At 62.3% G+C, this 21,292-nt stretch overlaps 1 protein-coding gene across 1 annotated transcript; it reads right to left on the bottom strand.

Annotated features, from left to right (window-relative positions):
- Positions 1 to 16,410: 16,410 nt before the first annotated feature.
- Positions 16,411 to 18,475, bottom strand: Znrf4 (zinc and ring finger 4). Its single transcript, XM_048340631.1, is given in 6 exon segments — positions 16,411 to 16,488; positions 16,490 to 16,768; positions 16,770 to 16,865; positions 16,867 to 17,097; positions 17,099 to 17,640; positions 18,025 to 18,475. Coding segments are annotated over 6 exon segments (1,677 nt in total).
- Between the last annotated feature and the right edge of the window lie 2,817 nt (positions 18,476 to 21,292).

Raw genomic sequence — 21,292 nt, 5'->3', positions numbered from 1 at the left:
AGCTTTTTGCTTTGTTTTGGGGTAGTTTTTAGGGGGGGACAAGGGTCTCACAAACGCTCCCAGGCAGGCTGACCTCCAGCCGCGATCCTCAGGCCTCAGCCTCCCGAGTGGCTGCGATTCCAGCCCCGGAGAACAAGGGACAGGGAGCCCCCAGCCCCAGCAAGCACACACACCTGGGGCCAGTCGCGGGGGTGGGGGGGGCAGCCAAGGAGGCTGGGTGGCCTCCAGAAGGAGCGGCCCAGCCGGGTCCCTAGGAGCTAGGGCCACCTAGCTTACTGCCACTGCCCCATGGTGCGGGGGAACGAGAGCCACCACCCAGGCCCCAGCCAAGGGCAAGGCGGAGGCTCTCCCCGGGGTGCCTCTGAGGGGGGGGGGCCACCCCAGGCTGTGGCAGGCCTCTGTCCCCGGCCCCTCCAGGATGTGACAGCCATCTTCGGGAAGAAGTCAGAGAAAGATCCCCAGTGGCAAAGGGCCCCGCGAGTCAAAGTGCTCCTTCAAAAAATAAATAGCCTGATTAGCATAACATATGCAAATATATGCTAATGTGACAACTATTAAAAGATCCCAAATGTCATCGAGGGAAAACACACAGGTCCTTGCTGGCAGGAGGGGTGGGGGAGGGGGCGGGAAGCGGGCCGGGACACCTGAGGAAGGTCAAGGCCCAGCCCGTGTGTCTCCCAGGCGCACCGGGACTCTGCCACGCGCACTCGGGCACACCCAAACGCTCACACGCACACAGGCGCCCGGCGCTCCCGGGAGACGGGAGCCCCCAGAACTCTGTGCTGCGGGTTTGAACGTCCAGCCCCTGGCCTGGCGCAGCGGCACCCACTTGTAAGCCCCGCACCCCCAGGGAGGTGGAGGCCGGGGATCTGGAGCTCCAGCCCGGCCTGAGGCACACAGGGAGGCCTTGGGTCAGGAAAACCCCCAGGCCTGAAAACACGGCTTGAGTGGGACAGCGACAGCCTAGCAAGGACAGCGCCCTGAGTTCAAATCCCACCAGCAAAGCCTGGCGCCTGGCCCCAAATCCTGAGAGCGTCTCCCAGCGTGCCCCGGGGCTCCTCCCTCCCCTTCCGATTGGGGTGATCGGGGTGTCTGTGTGCCCACCCGGGGCCCAGATCCTGGAACAGAGACCCCCAGATTTCCTCAGGACCTGGCAGCTGGGAGGAGCCTGGGGTCCCATGCACACACCCCACACTCACACCCCAGGCCCATCCACAGCTGCACGACGCCCCGGTGCACCCCGCACCTTCTAGCACCTTCCTTCCCGTGTCCCCCGCGGGAAGAGCTTGGATCCGCTTCAAAGGCAAGGTGGTTTGTGACTAAAGGAAAGCCGGAAACATGGACCACAGCAGAAAGCCATTGAAAAACCAGACTGGGGGCTCCTGATGGGGACGGGGACGGGACGGGGAAGGAACGGGCGCTGGCCCAGAGCTAACGGAACCCCGTCAGACACGGGGTGGGGGTGGGGGGGCTCCAGTGACGGCCCCGTGCTCCGGAGAGCGTGTGGAGAGAGACTAGCGGACAGTGCGACCCCCCAAATTGCCTCCCCATCCCCACAGAGAGGCCATCCCAGACATGGGGAGTCCCAAGGCAAGGACAAAGGAGAGGCCCAGGGCACACGCGGTCAGCACCCCAACTCCTCATGTACCAGAGACATGGGTAAGCACTTTCCCTTACAAACACACCCCGCTGGGAGTCCATCTGTCCATCTGACATCACCTGTCCATCCGCCCATCCATCCACCCATCCACCCACCCATCCACTCATCCACCCACCCATCCACTCATCCACCCACCCATCCAACCACCCACCCACCCACTCATCCATTCACCTATCTATCCATTGTCTTCATCCACCCACCCACCCATCCATCCATTTGTGCCGCCTCCTCCCGTAAGTCACCCGTTGTCTGGAGTACTGGGGACACACCTCCCATCTCCTCCTCTTGTTCCAAGTCCGCAGGCCCAGCTCCCAACCTCCCGCGGACAACATTGTAACCATCTCCAGGGCTTCCCTTCTCTCTGTCACCCACCAGATCTGCTTGCACAAACACCAGCGGCCACACAGTGAGCGGAAGGGTGAAGAGGAATCCATTTTCAGTGTGGGCCTGACCCTCCCACCCTTCCTCCCTAGCCCTCAATAGCTGCCCAGGGCCCACCAAGGACAGCCCAAGCTCCCGCTTCAACACTGCCTTCTTCCACGACCCTCACCCCCTCTCCTCCCTCTCCACCTCCCACCGCCCCCTCCTCAGGAGCAGCCTCGAGCTGGGACCCCTGCACACACCTCAAATCCTCGCTGTTGGCAGGCTGCGATCTGAAGACTGAAAGTTCAAAGCCAGCCTGGGCAGGAAAGTCCATGAGATACTGATCTCCCATGAAACCACCAGAAAACTGGAAGTGACGCTGTGGCTCAAGTGGTAGAGCGCCCGCCTTGAATGAAAAAGCTCCAGAATGGTGCCCGGGCCCTGAGTTCAAGCCCCAGAACCAGCACACACACACACACACACTCACACACACACACACTCACACACATACACACACGTTGCTGAGAAACCAATTTAAGATTATGTAAAAAGGAAAATAACTTGTCCCCCGTTGCCAGCGCATGGAGGAGGAACTTTGATGGGGGGGGCTTCGCTCGCTCGCTGTCAGCGCGGACCTCGGGGCCTCCTGGCGCAGACTGTGACATTTGCAGTTATATATTAATTGCGAGTTGTTTTTTTCTTTATTTTTTTTCAGGAACAAGACACTTCTCCACAGTACGTGTGAGTGTGTGTGTGCGCGCGCGCGCGTGAGTGTGCATGTGTTTAATGACTTTCTCAATTTGAGATCATGCCAGATAGCTCTTTGAAGAAAAGTCTACCCAGCGCCTGGAACATATAGAAAATTCCGCCGGCTTGACAGCTCCCCCCCCACCCCATCAGGGAGGAGCAGCAGCCCATCGCCAGGCTTGTCTCTAATCACAAGCTTCACGTGGTGCGGGGGCGGAGGGGGGGGTTGGCGAGGGGACCCGGGCGGGGCCCATGCAGCCAGCATTAATTGAGCACCTACTGTGTGTGGTGTGTCCTGTGTTAAGGTCGAGCAAGGCTCAGTCTAAAGAAGAAAAGGAGCCCGGCCCTGGAGGCTCACGCCTGTCATCCTGGCTACTCAGGAGGCTGAGATCTGAGGATCCTGGTTCAAAGACAGCCAGGGCAACCAAGTCCATGAGACACTGATCTCCAGTGAACCACCAGAAAACCAGAAGTGTTGCTGTGGCTCAAAAGGGTAGAACGCTAACCTTGAGCAAAAAGAGCTCAGGGAGAGCGCCCAGGCCTTGAGTTCAAGCCCCATGACTGACAACATAACTTTTTAAAATATATCATTTGGGCATAGACTCATGGGAGGACCCAAAATGACCCAAAAGATTCACATGTAGACCTTACATTCTCACAGTCAGAGCAACCAAATTTATAACAGCCAGCAGGGAAAATTACCCAGAACTCTGCACATATACATGGCATGTATTCAAACAGTGGAATATTATGCAGCCTTGAAAAAAAGCCTGGCTATATCCTACAATGCCATGAGCCTCGAGGACACTAAGCTCAGGGAAAAGAGCCCTTGGTCCATAGAGACAAGTCCTAGAGTGCAGAAATCGCCAGGTCCTAGCGTTTGTGGGGAGATGGGGGCGGAAGGAGCGGAAGGTAGTCCTGCTTGTTGGCTATAGGTTTTGCTTGGAATCGATGAAAACTTTTTGGAATATACATAGCGACAAGGTTTGTAGGGCAAAACGGATGGATGGACAAAGGCTGAAAATGTGGCTTAGTGGTAGAGTGCCTGCCTACAACGCCTGAAACCCTGGGGTTGATTCCTCAGCACCACATAAGCAGAAAAGGCAGGAATTGGCGCTGTGGCTCAAGTGGCACAGTGCCAGCCTTGAGCAAAAGAGCTCAGAGACAGTGCTCAGACCCTGAGTTCAAGCCCCAGGACTGGCAAAAAAAAAAAAAAAGAATGAACTAAATACCCAAGAATGCTACTCTTTAAATTAGCTAAAATGGTGGCGTTTATGTACATGTCCATCAGGGCAATTTTTACAGTTTGCGATTTGAAGCCAGTGGCTCAGTGAGCTGGTGGCTCACACTTGTAATCGTAGCTCCACAGTAGTAGCCTGAGATGTGAGGATTGAAGTTCAAAGCCAGCCTGGGCAGGAAGGTCCGTGAGACTCTCATCTCCAATAAACTACTCAGAAAAAGCCGGACGTGGCCCCACGACTCCAGTGGCAGAGCACCAGCCACGAGAAACATAAACTCAGGGACAGAGCCCAAGCCTGAGCCCAAGGCCCAGGACCGCACCTCCCACAAAAGAACACTTCGAAACCACAGAGGAGAAACAGATGGCTTTGTCTCCAGGGTGAGTTCAGGGTGATGTAAACAGCCAGGTACTGACAGGATCCAGGGGAAGACCTGAGAGGCTGGAGGGCGTAGTCAGGATGCTGGGCGTGGCTGCGCTTGTGGGCGCGACCACGCCTGTGGGCGTGGTTGCAGTTATGGGTGTGGCTTATGGGCATGGTTGGGGAGGGTCATGTTGACTGGTGCTTTGCTGAGGGGGCGTGGCCATGTTAAGTGGTTGGTATGGGGGGGTTGAGGGACAGCTCTGTGGATGGGGCGTGGCTTGGTGGTGGGCGTGGCTGTTGCTGGGCGTGGCTGCGCCCTGGGCTTTGGCTTGGTTTGCTGGATGGGACTGGACCAGCAGGAAGACAGGAAGAGCCTGAGAGGCAGGAACAAGGATGAAGAGTAGATCCAAAGCTTGTGGCCCGAGCTTCTAATTCTGGCAACTCAGGAGGCCGAGATCTGAGGATCGCTGCTCAAGGCCAGCCCAGGCGGGAAAGCCTAGGAGACTCTCATCTCCAATGAGCCAGCAACAAGCTGGAAGTGGCGCTGTGGCTCAAGGCAGAGGGCCAGCCTTGAGCTAGAACGCTCAGGGACAGCGGCCAGGACAACAGCCAGGCCCTGAGTTCACCCACGAAAACTAAAGAGTGTCGCAGATATGTTTTGTCCATCAGTTCTGAGGGTGCTCCATCACTCCACCCCATGGCTAGACCTGGCAGAGTCCCCACCAGCTTGGTCTGCCAGGGACCCCCACAGGGTGGGCTCCGGCCTCTGTGGGGACTCTGAGCCGGGGTGCGGTGGAACCACCGCAGCCCAGCCGAGTCCCACCGGTGCGTCTGCTTACAAGGTGCAGATGTAATACCTGCTTTTAAATTCAATTAAGTCGGCCTCCGTTCTGCTTCTAGAATACATTACCCAGCCGGAGACAGCAGGGAAGGAAAAGAGGGGGAAAAACACGCACAAAACACAACATAGACCTATTTAGAGATTTCCCTCTAAATGGGTTTTAATTCACCCGATTTATCAGGGCCGGAGAAGCCGCTGACAGCTGTGCTCACAGAGCGTCTGCCGGCCCAGCCCTGGCCTGGCGCAGGGAAGGGGAGGCCGGGGCTCCCGGCTGACCTGAGCATCCCTGTGCAGAGGGCCGGGGCCACCCAAGCTGGGGGTCGGACCTCAGTTTCACCATCACTGCTGAGTTGGAGCTCATGTGCCCACGGAAGCCTCTGGGCCTCCCTTCCCTCATGTTTCAGTGGAAACAAGGATGGGGCTTAGTTTAGAAGGTTCTAGTCAATTATGGACTGGACTGGCTGAGAGGGCCGGGGGCTGACATCCAGCACAAGTCTAGGCATGTACAAAAGCCATCCAAAGACACCGGAAAGATGGTGACGGTGGTGATGGTGTCATTGGCCATGATGTGGTGGTGATGGTGATGGTGGTGGTGATGGTGGTGATGGTGTCAGTGGTGATGATTGTGGTGTCAGTGGTGATGATGGTGATGGTGGTGATGGTGGTGGTGACGGTGGTGACAGTGGTGACAGTGGTGGTGGTGGTGACGGTGATGATGGTAGTGGCAGTGGTGGTGATGGTGATGGTGGTGATGATTGTGGTGTCAGTGGTGGTGACGGTGGTAATGGTGGTGGTGGTGACGGTGGTGATGATGGTGGTGGTGGTGGTGGTGATGATGATGGTGGTGATGGTGGTGGTGATGGTGGTGACGGTGGTGGTGGTGGTGAGATGATGATGAAGGTCATTATCAATATTGCTTTACAAGTACTGGTCCAGCCGCAAGTGAAGAGGAAGTGCATTTGTCTGAGGCCTGTCTTTGAAGGCCAGGAGGTTCTACGGAGCCAGGGAGGCAGACATGGAGAGGTGGGGTGGCCTGTCCCGGCACAGCAGTGGGGCAGGACGGGTTCAGGGTGCACGGGGAACTGAGATGGATGCGGGGTGTGCTGAAGACCAGGGGCTGAGCAGGTCGCCCCAGACAAGCCCTCTTTCCGTGAAGCTCACGGGCCTAGTGGCGGCCAGGACCCTCTCCCCCATGGGCCTTGAGCTTCCAGATGGGCAGAAACCAGGTCCCCACCACAGCCCTGGCCAGGCCCAGGATGGGTGTCATGAGTGGATGTCGCCTCTCCACCATGCTGGGTAGAGGTCCCCATCTCCCTTGCAGGGGGGAAACTGGGAAGGAGGGGCACGCATAGCTCGGCACATAGGCTCACTCTCTGTGGGTGTGGGCTGGGGCTCGGCTTCCCCCTCTGTGGGGTCCTCAGCGGGGCTGCCTCACCCCCCCAATCCCCCCTCGTGGAGGAGGCCTCAGCCTCTGTGGGGAGCGGCCCAGCCTCCAGTGCCTTCGGGGGCTCCGAGCGGCAGCGCTGGCTTTGAGCCAGGCGGGGTCACCCCTAAAGGGCCTCCCTGGCCCCACACTGCCCAGGCTCCTGGGGCATCCACTCCATTCCCAGGATCCACACTGGGGACAGAGCGGAGTGAGGGAAAGACACAGACAGACAGACAGACTGAATGTTGGCTGTCCTAGTGGGGTCCAAAAGGGGAAGGGCACAAAGTGGGGGGCGGTGTGGAGGTCCTTCTACAAGAATGAGGCCCCAGCTGGGAATGTGGCTCAGTGGTACAGCACTTGCCTAGCATGCGTGAAACCACGACTCCTCAGCACCACCTACACAGAAAGGCCAGAAGTGGTGCTGTGGCTCAAGTGGCAGAGTGCTAGCCTTGAGCAAAAGAAGCCAGGGACAGTGCTCAGGCCCTGAGTTCAAGCCCCAGGATTGGCAAAAACTAAAATGAATGAATGAAAGAATGAATGAGGGCCCCAAAGCCAGGTGGCACATGCCCATCATTCTGGCAACTCAGGAGGATGAGATCTGTGGATTGAGGATTGAAATTCAAAGCCAGCCCGGGGTTAACATAGCCTGTGAGGCCTTTTATCCTTCAGTTCTGGGGCTTGAACTCAGGACCTGGGCGCTGTCCCTGAGCTCTTTTACTCAAGGCTAGCGCTCTACCACTTTGAGCCACAGCACCACTTCCGGTTTTCCAGTGGTTTACTGCAGATAAGAGTCTCACAGACTTTCCTGCCTGGGCTGGCTTTGAACTGTGATCCTCAGATCTCAGCCTCCTCGGGAGCTAGGATGACACGGGTGAGCCAATGGCTCCCAGTTGGCACAGACTCTCATCTCCAATGAACCAACAGAAAACCGGAAGTGGCACTGTGGCTCAGGTGGTAGAATGCCAGCTTTGAGTGAAAGAGCTCAGAGACAGCGCTTAGATTCTGAGTTCAAGCCCCAGGACCACCACCAACGAAAGAAGCGGGCCCAGATTGTTCCAAAGAGGGAGGAACAGAGAGAGAGGACAGCCATGCATGATAGCACACACCTGTAATCCCAGCACTAGGGAGGCTGAGGCAGGAAGATGGAAGAGTTCCAGGCCAGGCCAGGCTGGGCTTTACAGTGAATACTCAGGTCAAGTGACAGGAGAGGAAAAGAGATGAAAAACATGCAGCTGAAGATAAAGAAATGGAAATGCAGGGGGATGTAGAAAGACAGGGGAAAAGAACAATGAAGAGCAGCCATGGAGACAGGTGGACAAGAAAGTTCCAGCAGAGAAGGGGCGGATCAGGAGGGGGGGCATGGAAGAGGAGGGGGAGGGTAGAAGAAAGGGGGGAGGAGGAGAGAAGGAGGGGGAGGAGGAGAGGAGGAGGGGAGGAGGAGAGGAGGAGGAGGAGAAAGGGAGAGGAGGAGGAGGAGGAGAGGAGGAGGAGGGGGAGGAAGAGGAGGGGAGGAGGGAAGAGAGGAGGAGGAGGGGGAAGGGGAGGAGGAGGAGGAAGAGGAGGGGAGGTGGAGAGAAGGAGGGGAGGAGGGTGGGAGGAGGGGAGGAGGAGGGAGGAGGGGAGGAGGAGGAAGGGAGGAGGAGGAGGGGGAGTAGTAGGAGAGAGAGGGGAGGGGAGAAGGAGGGGGAGGAGGAGGAGGAGGGGGAGGGGGGGAGGAGGGGAGAGGAGGGAGGAGGAGGGGGGAGGAGGAGGAGCTGTCCTCCCCGTGGCTCTCACTGGGGAACGTAATGGTAATTGCACGGGGACATTTGGTTTGTAGAGGCTGGAAGTAAATGCAGCGGTGCGGGCCCATTAATCTAATGGCTGTCAGTCACTTCAAAAGGGGCTGGGCCTGGGGGGCCTGGGGGGCCTGTGGGGGAGGGGCTAGCCAGCTTTAGGCTAATGACGCCCTGCGGGGAGCCCAGGGCAGGTCCTGTGGGGAGGAGGGGGCTGCGGTTTCCAGCCCTGGGCTCAGCTGGTGGCCTGGTTGTCTTGCCTCCCTCCTCCACGGTCACGCGTGGCCTCTGCCTCCCTCAGGTTCTCCCTGCGGCCCCAGCGCCCTGGCCGCCGTCCCTCTCCCCTGCCCCTTGGGTTCCTCTCGTCTGGCTCCACTCACCCAGCTCCCCGCCGCCCAGGGCCTTTGCACAGGCCCAGCTCCCCCACACCTCACAGCTCCCTAATTCCCCACTGCACCACCCCCCCAGGGGCTGCCTCACCCATCCATCCCCTTTCCCTTTGTTCCGGGCAATCTTTAGGTCCCCGTGGGCCTGGCTCAGAGCTGGCTCCTCCACACCACGTTCAGGGGTTTCTCCCCCCCTCCCCCCATGCCTCCAGGACAGGGTCTGGCTCTGCATCCTAGGCTGGGTTTGAACTGCCAACTCTCCACAGGTGTGCCCCGCAGCACCGGCCGGGAGGGCCTGGCCAAGTCTATGGGCAAGGTCCGGAGCTGGGGGTGGGGGTGGGTTCTGGGCTGTGGTGCCGCCAGGCCCTCTGGGGCCCATGTCAGCACCCCGGATTCGGTGGGGTGCATGGTGTGGTGTAGGGCCCGGTGATGTTTGACTAGGGGCAGGGGCATCTGCCACTGCTGCCTTGGGGGCTACGGAAGGAAGCCCAGGGATGAGAGAGGGTGGGGGGGAGGGAGGACAGTGTCACATTCTACTGCTGATGCCCTCGCACCCCAAGATTTTCCCTGGACGGCCAGGCAAGTGGACCCAAGCATGTCCCAAACACCGCACCCAGCCCTGCAGACTGCAGCCCTCTCTGTCCTCCCCTCCCCTGCCCTCTCCCGCCCTCCCAGCGCCCCTGCCCCCTCCTGTCCTCTCCCTTGAAGTCAGCATTCCGGGCCCGGCAGCCCAGCGCCCGCCCACCAGGAGCCCGCAGCCAATCGCTGAGCGGCCTGATGAGGTAATGCCTCCTCCTCGCGTTCCCATTGGTCCTGGCGCGGAGCCACTCTCGCTCAGCCCCGGGGAGGCGGGGCGCTGGCGCCCGTCCCCTGCTGTCCCAGGCTCAGCCTGCAGCTGGGGCCCTGGCCCCCTCCCCTTCCCCTCCCCACCCTACCCCCTCTCACTCCCCCTCCCCCTCTCTCCCCTCCCCCTCCCCCTCCCTCTCCCCACCTCCATCCCCTCCCCCTCACCTCCCCTTGACCATCCCACCCCATCCAGAGCCTCTGCCCGCCTCAGATGGGCCCCAGGATCCCCACAAGGACGAAGGGTACCCCGCAGGCATTGCACGGGACTGCACGTTTATGGGGCGCCCACCGTGGGCAGCTCCTCCTGGGTTTATCTGGGGGTCCCGGGGGTCTTGGGACGCCCCCTCTGCCCCGCAGTCTTCAGCCATGGGCCACTGTGTTCCCCCAGCCCCTCTAGTTCTTTGGCTGGGTTTTAAATTCTGGGTGACCTTGAGGCGGGGTGCGGGCTGTGTCCTGGGCTCAGAGCGCTTGGGTGTCTGGGGACCTGGCAATTCATCCTGGGAGGCTGAACCCCAACCCGAGTGTGAACCCCAATTCGAGAACCTGAACCCCAACCCGGAGCCTCCACCCCAACCCGGGAGCCTGAACCTGGGGTGCGGGGTGAGGGGTCCGGGGTGCGGGATGTGGGGTGCGGGTGTCCAGGGTACGGGGTGCCGGTGTCCGGAGTATGGGGGTCGAGGGTGCGGGGGTTTGGGGTGAGGGAGGCAGTGTCTGGGGTATGGGGTGCAGGTGCAAGGTTCGGGGAGTGGGGTCCAGGGTCTGAGATGTGGGCGTCTGAGGTGCGTTTTGAAATTTTTCACATCCAAAGAGAAAAATTCTCCCAACACCCCTCAGCCCCCACTCCCATTTCTTTTCTCGTGTGCATTGTGGTCCTGGCTGGACTGAACTCCAGATCTTCCTGCCCCGGACTCCAAGAGCCGGGGTGATAGGAGTGAACCCCCACACCAAGCTCTCACATCTGTGTTTTCCTGACTTGGGGAGGGCAGCACATCCAGCCTGGAGCTAGCACTTTACCGCCCCCTCCCCCCACATTCTATGCGTGGGCCCCCTCCCTCCCGTCCTTCTTCCCCTCTCCACGGCCCGCCTCTCTCCATTCCAACTGTTCATCTGTTGTGAGTCTGTCTTACAAATGGTGCCCACGGCAATCCAGAACCCAACGCCTTTGGAACTGGGCCTCTGTCACCCAGCACGGGGCGAATCTGACGTTCCTCCTAGTCGGGGTGTGCATGTCCCCAAACCTCTTCCCCTGTTCACGGCTGCGTGGTATTCCAGCGCCCGCCGGGCAGCCTGTGGCTTGCCCACCTCCGGGTGGTTTCCTGGGTCTGGCTGAGTGGGCAGGACAGCTGCAGGAACGGCTGGCTCCAGGTGGACATATGTTCTGGCTTCCCTTGGGTAAACACTCACCCGGGAAGGGGGCCCACGGCGGGGCGGGGCCTGCCATTTGCCTTCCTGCAGGCAGGAGAGGGGGAGCCTGCGTGGAGAGCCCAGCTCTGGCATTCTCCCCCTTCTGCTCCCCACACACTTCGGATCTGTTTTATTGAGGCATAATTGGAGGACACAGTTGGGTAAGTTTTGACAAATACATACATCTGGCGTCACCCAGACACCCAGCCTCGCTAGCACCCCGAAAAACTGCCTCAGGCATGTTGTTTTAATTTGCAGAGAGAGAGAGAGAGAGAGAGAGAGAGAGAGAGAGAGAGAGAGAGAGAGAGAGAGAGAGAGGAGAGAGAGGAGAGAGAGAGAGAGGTGTCAGTCCTTTTCCGATTTGTACTTTATTCTGAGGTGACAGTGTCTGTCTCAGGATGAATTTCCATGCACGGGGTTTGGGGGGGGCTGTCAGGGGTCACTGTAATCTGGGCCCACCCCCACCCAAGTATTACGTACTATGAGCACCCCGTGCCTACCTGGCCTGTGACTTCTGGATCTGGGGCTGCCACCGCCGTATCTCCCCACCCCCAGCACCGCCCCATTTCCCAGATGGAGAGACTGAGTCACAGGGAGCCGGTGCCAGCCGCTCCCAGCCCAGCACCGCACAACCAGTGCCAAGCGGCCTGGGATGGGGATCCGGTCCTGCAGCATTCCCCCACCTCCGGCCAACCAGCCCCACGCGAGACTCCCCCTCCTCTCCTCCTCCCACCCTGAACTCCTCCACCTCCACCTCCCCACCCGAGACTCCCCATTCTCCTCCTCCTCCCCACGCGAGGACTCCCCCACCTCCACCTGCCCCACCCGAGACTCCCCCCCTCCTCCTCCTCCCACCCTAGACTCCTCCACCTCCACCTCCCCACCCGAGACTCCCCCATTCTCCTCCTCCTCCCCACGCGAGACTCCCCCACCTCCACCTCCCCACCCGAGACTCCCCCCCTCCTCCTCCTCCCACCCTAGACTCCTCCACCTCCTCCTCCTCACCCGAGAGTCCCCCATTCTCCTCCTCCTCCCCACGCGAGACTCCCCCACCTCCCCCTCCCCCCGCCCCCCCCCGTCGTGGCATCTGAGCCTGGGGCCGCACGGAATGCAGTCCCTCCGTCCCGGGCCTGCGTCTCCACGGCCCACAGCCCTCCACGGCCCCCACCTTCCTCCCGGTCAAAGCCCGAGTCCTCCCCGCAGTCCGGGGCCTGCGCCACCCGCCTTTCCCGGCGCTGTCTCCTCCGCCCGGGCCTGGAACTCGGGCGGGCGGCCGTGGTCCGCTCCCCGCAGGGCTGGCGGGCACACAGTAGGCGCTCAGGAAAGCGCTTCCCACGGTGGGAAGCCGGGAGGGGCGCGCGCCCCGTGTTCCCGCCGCTCCGGGCGGGGAGCCTGGCTTTGGGGGGCGGGGGGGGGGCACGGAAGTTTGGTCGCCTCCCCCCGCAGTTAATTATTTTGTCGACAAGGCTCACAACTCAGCAAGTCAAGGTGGCATTTGAGAGGGACGGCTCCCTTTAGCGCAGCTGACAGCTAATTTGTGGGAAGTTTAATTACAGGCGGCGGTAATTAACTGGCAGAGCGCTGGGCAAGGAAGGCGGCCATCTGTTCCTCAGAACGTCCTCGGCAGGCCCGGCCAGGAGGCGGGAGGGGGCGCGGGGGCGGGGCCCGGAGGGGGGCGGGGCCCGGAAGGGAGGAGTTGTAGGCGGAGTCAGTCAGGGTGGGGCGGGGCCATGGATGGGTGAGCAGATTGAGGCGGAGGGGCGGGGCCTGGAGGAGGGGCGGGGCCCGACTGAGGGGCGGGGCCCGGCCAAGGGGAAGAGTCAGGGTTGTGGAAGCAGGAAGGGTGGGGCAGGGCCATGGATGGGTGGGCGGGTTGGGGCGGGGGGCGGGGCCCGGCAGAGGGGAAGAGTCAGGGTTGTGAAAGCAGGAAGGGTGGGGCAGGGCCATGGATGGGTGGGCGGGTTGGGGAGAAGAGGCAGGGCCAGGGAGGAGGGGTGGGGTGGGAGCAGAGGTGGGGCAAGAAGGGAGGGGGCAGGGTTGGAGAGGAGGGGAGGGGCCAGATTGCAAGGTGGAGCCAGGTTGAGGGGTGGGGCCAGTGAGGATGGGCGTGGTCGGTCGCAGAGCGGGGCCAGGTATGATGGGCGGGGTCATGAAGAAGAGGAGGGGCCAGAGAGGGTGGTGCTGGGACAGGGTGGGGCGGGCCAGGGAGGAGGGCAGGGGCTAGATTGGAGGGCCTGATCCAGGAAATGGGCGGGATCATGAAGTGTGGGCAGTGCCCTTGTGTTTGGGGCGTGGCTATGGCAGAAGGGGGTCCAGGGACGGGGAGGGGCGGGGGTCATGGCCAGGGAGGGGAGCAATCGAGGGTGTGGCCTGGGGGCGTGGCCGTGGGCCTTCTGGGGCAGACCCCGCCCCAGGCTTAGATCCCGGCTCCAGGCCTGGGCAAGTACGGCCTCCTTCCCCGCTAACCAAGGCGCCCACCCTTCGGCTTCACTTGGGGAGGCCAGGCTCCCTGGATGCTCACAGCTGCGTGGCCCCCTTCCCAACGCCACCTGCCCAGTCACCCAGTGCCACTGTCTCCCAGGGGCCAGGCATCGCACCCACGCAGGGACTGGGTGGCCAGGGTGGTGGCTGGCGCAGGGCGGGACCGCCCGGGGCACTCGCTACGCCTGCAGGGGAATACTACTCGGCACTGAAAAGGAAGGGCCTCGTGTGCCCATGTATGTGCGTGTGTATGTGTGTGAATGTGTGCGCCGGTCCTGGAGCTTGAACTCAGGGCCTGGGCTCTGCCCCACTACATCAACAGCCGCTTTGTGGCGTTCCCCCCCTCCCTGGGCTGCCTTTGAACCGCGTTCTCAGCTCTCAGCCTCCTAGGTGGCTGGGATTGCAGGCGTGAGGCACTGCGCCCGGCTTGCTAGGAGCTCTCGGCGTGTGACAGTGCTGCTGTGTGGAGGGAAGGAAGCCAGACGCCCAGGCCGCGCGCATGGGGCCCTCGGGCTGGGCTCTCGGACCCCCCGCGTGGGGGCCAGGCGCCTGACTGCGCCACGGGCACGGCCTTGGGGCCGGGTGATGGCCCCGTGTCCCCAGCCGAGGGGAGGGGGCGGGTCCCAGCTAGTTGTTTGTGACACACGAGAGCTGTGAACTAAGGCCGTGTTCCCCGTGCACACCAGGCTCCGGCCTGGGGCTCGGAACAGCCAGCCGTCCGTCGGTGCCCGCTGCTCTCGGCCCGAATGCCGTTCCCTGATCCTCCACCGGGCCGGGCCGAGCCGCTCCTCCTCGGCTCTCGCTCCCGCTGGAGCCGCCTTGGCCTCTGCGAGGTCTCCGGCCCCAGGCCCTTTGCACCTGCCGCTCTGGCACCCCTGGCGCCTCAGGTCTGCGCCCCGCCGATGGCGGCTCCGTGTGGCTCCGTGGACCCGGCTGGGGTGGCCGGAACTCCAGAACCTCCCGCCGCGGGGTGGCCAGGGGTACCCGGGACCCCCTCCTTCCGGCCAGGCCTCCCCGCGGCGGCGGGTGGGGGCCGGCTCTCCGCAGATGCCGGGGTGGGGTGGGGAGGTGGCGGCTGGAGAGGTGCCCAGGCCCGGCGGGGAGTCAGGCGGCTCCCGACCTGGGCCCCACGGAGGCGCGGGTCCTGCGCCAAGAGCCCAGGGCGCATGTCCTGGGCTGAGCTCACTTTGCAGGTGGGGGAAACCGAGGCCCAGCGCCTGGACGGTGGATGAACCCCCGGCCTGGCGCGCATGAGGGCCCTGCCCTGCCACCAGGAGCTCCCCAACCCCCCCCCCCCCCCGAGGCCGCCAATCAGTCACCCAAATATTCTGTGTGCGCGCCGGTCCTGAGCTCGAACTCAGGGCCTGGGCGCTGTCCTGAGCTCCTTGCCCTCGAGGCTGGCGCTCTACCGCGCGAGCACAGCGCCGCTCCCAGCTTTGTGCTGGCTCATGGGAGATAAGACTTTCCTGCCTGGGCTGGCTTTGAACCGCGATCCTCAGATCTCAGTCTCCTGAGTAGCCAGGATGACAGGTGTGAGCCACTGGCGCCCGGCTCACATGTTACACTATGCCTGCCTGCCTGTCTGTTCGTCTGTCTGTCTGTCCTCTTGGTCCGTGTTGACAGACACTCCCTCACCCCCCCCCCCCCGGTTTTCATTGAGATGAAATTACTCTTCCCACCATCCTTTGGCCAGGTGCTGGCCACGTGACTGCACTGTGGCCAGTCCACGTGAGTGGGTGTGTTGTGACGGACTTCCAGGAGGTGATCATTAACGGGCAGGCGAGAGACCAAGTCCTTCCTTACCACCTTCTCCCACTGCCTGGAATGCAGACGTGATGGCTGGATCTCACGCAGCCACCCTGCCCCAGCGCAGGTCCCGGCCGCCATGGAGACCCCAGGCCCACCCCACGCTCCCTGCCCCCGCTGGGGCAAACGCGCCTTGTGTGCTCGGCGGCCATGGTTAGAAGTTGGGTCTTTTTCTTTCCTCGCTCCTCATGTCTGCCCTTGAGGGTCACTGAGTGCCGCAGTCCTGGAGAGCATGGCCGGCCCTCACGGGAGCCGAGCCCCCGAGCCCCTGCGGGGTGGGGGGATGGGGGACGTGAGGGGGGACCTGCCCGTGACCCCAGCACACATCAGAGCCGGGACCAGGAGAGAGCTGCAAACGAAGGCTCAGATGGAAAACATCGGGGTTTCATTCTAAAGAAAAAAGGAGTCCGGTGTGTGTGCGGTGGCTCACGCCTGCCATCCCAGCGCCCAGAGGTGGGGAGCTGAGGATCGCGGTTCAAAGCCAGCCGGGGCGGGAACGTCCTGAGGCCCCCATCCCCAATGTGCCGCCCCAAACCCAAGCGGCGCTGTGGCTCGAGAGGCCAGAGCGCCAGCCTTGAGCTCAAGAGCGCCCAGGCCCGGGGTGCGGACCCCAGGACCGGTACGGGGTGGGGGGAGGGAGGGAGGGAGGGAAAGAGAGGGGGGGGAAGGAAAGGAGGATGGAGGGAAAGGAAAAGAAGGGAAAAACCAAGACTATATTCCCAGCCGGGGAGAGGAGTAGAACTGAGAGACCCTGACTCAGGGCCATCCTTGACTCAATGGCCCCAGCAGCCCCTGAGCGCCCCCTACCCCCACCCCCCCGCGGGATGTGTCGGTCGCCCGCCTGGCGGACCGGCTCTCCTCCTCCTCGCACATCGTGGCTGCGGGAGACCCAGCCACCCCCCCCTCCCCGCCTCCGCCCGCACAGCACGGGCCACGGTGGACATCGAAACGCACGTTTTCTTCTTTTATTCTCACAACGTTCCCACCCGGCCCGAGTCCCCATCCAGATCGGGTCTGGCGGCGGGGGTGCCTTGCGTGCGCTTGCGTGCGTGCGTGCGTGCGCGCGCGCGCGCGTCAGGACGCCCGCGGGGAGCCGTCCGGGGAGGACGCCACGTGCTGGTCGGCCACGGCGAGGGACGTGGAGCTGCAGCGGGGCCCGCGGGCCGGCCCGGGCGAGCAGCTGCAGCCTCCGCGAGCGCAGCTGGGCCTGGATGGCCCAGATGGGGGGCGGGTGTCCGGGCAGCGAGGGCGCGGGCGCGGCGTCGGGGGTCCTCGTCGCCCGCCAGGCTGTCGGCGGCCGGAGTCGGAGCCGTCCTGGGTGCTGGCGACCGACTTGCTTGCACATGGGGCATGCGCGCTGCGCGGCCAGCGCGAACCAGGGGTCGATGCAGCGGCAGTGGTAGGCGTGCGAGCAGGGCAGGATCTTGAGGCGCTTCGCCCTCCTCGTACTCGTCCAGGCAGATGGCGCACAGGTCGCGCAGGCGCGTGAACACCTGCACCTGCGCCTTGTGCGCGTGCGCGGGCGGCGGCGGGGGCGGGGGCGGCGGGCGCGCGTGCGCACCAGGCGGCGGCCGCGCGGAGCCACAGGCGGCGCGCCAGCAGCAGCGCGGGCGCGGCCAGGGCGAGCGCGCGGCCCAGCGCCCAGGCCAGCGCCAGCGCGGGGCGCGCTGGGGCCCGGCGCAAGCCCGGCGACTCGGGCAGCAGCCACACGTGCGCCGACTTGTCGCAGCGCAGCAGCACGCGCAGGTCCTGCGAGGCCGCCCTCGCCCACGAACACGGCCGGGATGGCGATCTGGCGCCGCAGGTCCTCGTAGCCCGGCGCCATGCGCACCAGGCCGTCGGAGCGCACGTTGTGCACGATGGCCGCCTCGAAGCCGGCGCGCTGCGCGTGCAGCACCTTCAGGTCGAAGGCGCAGTCGTAGCGGCGGATGAGCGCGATGGCGCCCAGCGTGCCGTTGCCCGGCCGGGGCCCCTCGATCGGCTGGCACGCGTTGGCCGGCCGCGCCTCCACCAGGTAGCCGCGCACGCCCTCGGGCGCCAGCGGGACCCCGAAGAGCGCCGGCAGGTCGGCGAAGTCCACCGAGCTGGAGTTGCCCCACAGCACGGCGCGCACCACGGCCTCCGAGCCCGACAGCAGCAGCGCCAGCACCAGCAGCGCCGCCGCGGGCCCCGGCCGCGCCCCGGCCTCCCGCCCGGGGCCCCGCCGCCCGCGGGCCCCGCCGGGCCGCCCGGCGCGCCGTGGCTGCGGGAGCGGGCGACGGCGCAGGGACGCGGACAGCTGCCACAGGGGGGCCGGGGGTGGCCCTAGGAGAGAGCGGCTCCAGGGGCAGCCCGGCCCGCATGGCGTCTGGGAAGCGGGGCTCTGGGGTGGCTGTTCCCCGCCTAGAACCTCTCCGCCAGATGACACTGAGCTCCGGCCACCTCTGTGACATCATCTCCGCGAAGGTTCTAGCACTCACGGGGTGCCCCAAGAGACACGGCTGGAGGGGCCGCGCCTGAGTGGGGGAACCCCGATAGACGCGCTCCCCGAGGTTTCTCCCCCTCCGCTCCCTGTGCTCCAGCCCCCACGGGCCTCCCGGCTGCGCCTCCAGCACGCCGAGCTCCGGGGAGCCCCGCGGCCTGTCCCAGGGCCTTGGCACAGGCTTTCCCTTCTCTCCCGGCTCGCTCTGTGCCATTCGCGGGGCCCACCTTGCCTGTCGCGGCCCCCACTTGTGCTTCTTGTTCTTTTTCTGCTGTTTTCTGGAAGTAAGCTGTGGGTCTTTTGCAGGCTTGCTTCCTCGTCGGCTTCGGGGCTCCCCGACAGGCGCTGCAGGTTTGTGAAGGAAGGGAGAGCCCTTGGGCACTCCACGGGGAACAGTCTAGGAGTTGAAGTTGTACCACCAGCTGCCCCAAATCGGCTGTCTCTCCCAGACACAGCTTTGGGGGTGGGATCGGGGCGATGGCAGCCCCACTGCAGAGCTGGGGTTCCTGGGCCATCCCCACTCTCCCCAAGCCCGGGGGGCGGGGGGAGGTTACCAAGATCCCCTACTATGGGCGAAGGAAAGTGAGGACCTTGGAGGAAAATCCATGGCCTTCTTTCTGAGCTTTCTTCTCCTTTCTGGTCCACACCTGGCCTGCTGCGTTCATCATGGGGATTCATGGTGCCAAATAGAACAACCCAACGCTGCCTTATTTCAGCAGAAAGGACACAGGCCAGCCTGTGTCGCTGGAAATGACAGTGTGGGCTTCAGGTCTGGCCTGCTCCAGGCACTGGAGTGGCACAATCAGGGATCTCTCTCTGTCTCTCACCATGCTCCCTTCCAGGTGGGATGCCTCGTAGTCTCTGTCTCTTGCTCCTTTCCTCTGCGACCCACTCTGGAATCCTCTGACTTGGGTGGGTTTGGGAAGGTGAAAGCCACAGTGTGCCTCACAGCCAGAAGAGCCTGAAGACCTGGGACAGGAGGGGCTAGTGGGCCCCCAGCCTGAGCCCAGCGATTGGCTGAGCGAGTCCCTCCCCCGGGCCTCCGAGCCCCCTCCGCCCCAGAGGCAAAGTGCAGCTCATTGCGATGCAGGCTCCACAAACACCTTCCCAGTAGAGCTGCCTGTGAGCTGTCCTGAAATGACATACCAGGACCCAAGAAAGGCTGACTGGGCACCAGCGGCTCACGCCTGGTCATCACAGCTGCTCAGGAGGCTGAGATCTGAGGATGGTCGTTCAAAACCAGCCGGGGGCAGGAAAGTCTAAGCCTTATCTCCAATGAAACCCACAAAAAGCAGGAAGGGAGCTGTGGCTCCAGTGGTAGAGCGCTAGCCTTGAGCTGAAGACCTCAGGGACAGCGCCCAGGCCCTGAGTTCAAGCCCAACACCACAACAACAACAGAAAATAGGAGGAAGAAGAGGGAGGAGGAGGAGGAAAGAAGAATGGTTGGACTTTGAGTCACATTTCTGGAGCTCACAGCCATGACCAGTGGCCCCTGCAGCTCTGGGTCTGTGACAGGGCTGTGGGCCACAGAGGTGGAGGGAGAGAGAGAAAACCAGGTTCCATGATCTCCTCTGAGGCCATGCTACCAATGACCTAATTCCTCCCTCCAGGCGCACACCCCCCAATGACCTAGGACCTGTAGGCCACACCCCTTAAGGGGCCATCACCTCCCAACAGCAGTAAGCTGGGGAAACTAAGGAAAGGCCCCCAAAAGTGGGGAAGGCAAGGGAGAGTACAGGGTGAAGTTAGCAGGCCCAGAGCTGCAGGCATCTGGAGATGGCCTCATGACGTTTCTGGCTGTATTGCAGTTTGAACTCAGGACTCTTGCACTTGCTAGGTAGGTGCTCTATGACTGAGCTGTGTCCCCCAGCCCTTTTTGCTTTGATTGTTTTTTGGTTAAGAGCTTGTGTTTATTTTCAGGCTATGCTGGATTGTGAGCCTCCTGTTTCTACCCTCCACACAGCTGGGGTTTCAGTTATGAAACACCATGCACAGATTTTACTCAGCCAGAATCTGAAGAACTTTTTTTTTTTTTTTTTTTTTGGCCCTCGCTGGCCTAGAACTGATCTCCTCTTTTTTGAGTAGCTGGGATGACAGGTGTGAGCCACCGCACCTGGCTGCTTTTGAGACAAGATGTCTCTGCCCAGGCTGGCCTTGAACTCATGATCCTTCTTTCTCGACCTCTCTGGAGCTGGGGATGACAGGTGTGAGCCACTGCACCTGGCGAGAGAAATGCCTTGTAATCACGGCACAGTTGCGGTGACGATGGCTGAGAATTTTGCCAGCTGGCAGAGTCCCGGAGGGTTGAGGTTCCATGCCAGCCCAGGCGAGAAAGGGAGACCCCCATCTCAACAGCAGCAACAAAGCGGGAGGGGGAGGAGTGCACACCTGCCATTCCAGGTGCAGCGGAAGCAACACTGATGGTCCCTGGTCTGCGCTCAGGCCCTGTGTCTAAACCACCAGCACAAAACAGGATTGGGGCGTGGCTTGGGCGAGGGGAGTGGCTTGAGTGATAGGGCGTGGCTCAAAGCAGCAGGGGCATGGCTTCTGCAACTAGAGCGTGGTTTGTGTCAGGGCGTGGCTCGTGTGATGGGGCGTTGCTCGTGTATTGGGGGCGAGGTTTGTGTGTGGGAGGCGTGGACTCGGTGTTGAGAGTGTGGCTCAGTGGTAGAGCCACCTGCCTCATAAGAACAAGGTCCGCGAGTTCAAAGCCCAGCCCTGCCAAAAGTGTGTGCACGTGTGTTTTAAGGCTGTTGGCCCCAGCCAGGAGCCTCACTTCATGCTTATGTAACAAGTTAACTTCAGGGGTGGCTCCAAGAACAGTATATGGAAACTCTGTTATTTCTGCCAATTTCTGGTAAGTTTAAAGTGATTCTTGGAACAAAGTATTTTAAAAGAAACTCCAGAAATCCTTAAGGCACTTAAAAAAAACACCAACCACCAACAATCAAGTCACTACAGAAAATGAGTCATAGAAAGAAGCGGGGTGGGGACTGTGAGGAGGGGTGCAGCCTAAGCAAAGGCCCTGTGGCAGGCTGGGTGAATCTGAGAGGTCAGGACGGGGTAGAGTAAGGGCTGCAGGGAAGGAGGAAGGAAGCGGGGTGTGTGGGGGGGGGTCTCAGGGGTTTGGGGACCAGCTGTAAGTGGGGGAGTGTGTCTGAGGGCCTTGAGGAGGGAAGGGAAGAAGCTAGGTGGGGGTCAGAGCTCAATCCTCTAAACAGATATGGGATGCAGGAGTGAGCAGGGCATGTGCAAAGGGGGACAGGCCTCTGGGGTTGTGGGGAGCCTATGACATCACAGCCACCCCATCCTGAGCAGGAGGGAGCTGGGGTGGCGGGGAGCACACAGGGTGGGTGACTGTTCCAGGCTGCCACAGGCAGAGCCAAGCACCCCGGGCTGCTGCCAGCCCCAGAAAGGCAGCAGGCACCCGGGGAAGACGGTGGGGACCCCCAGGGGATCCGAGCTGGCAGGCAGCGGCCGCCACGGAGCCCCCAG

Source organism: Perognathus longimembris, chromosome 3 (genome assembly GCF_023159225.1).
Source record: "Perognathus longimembris pacificus isolate PPM17 chromosome 3, ASM2315922v1, whole genome shotgun sequence".
In the NCBI taxonomy this organism is placed as follows: Eukaryota; Metazoa; Chordata; class Mammalia; order Rodentia; family Heteromyidae; genus Perognathus; species Perognathus longimembris.
The sequence above is the reverse complement of the archived record's forward strand: the minus strand, read 5'-3'. Positions and strand labels throughout refer to the sequence as shown.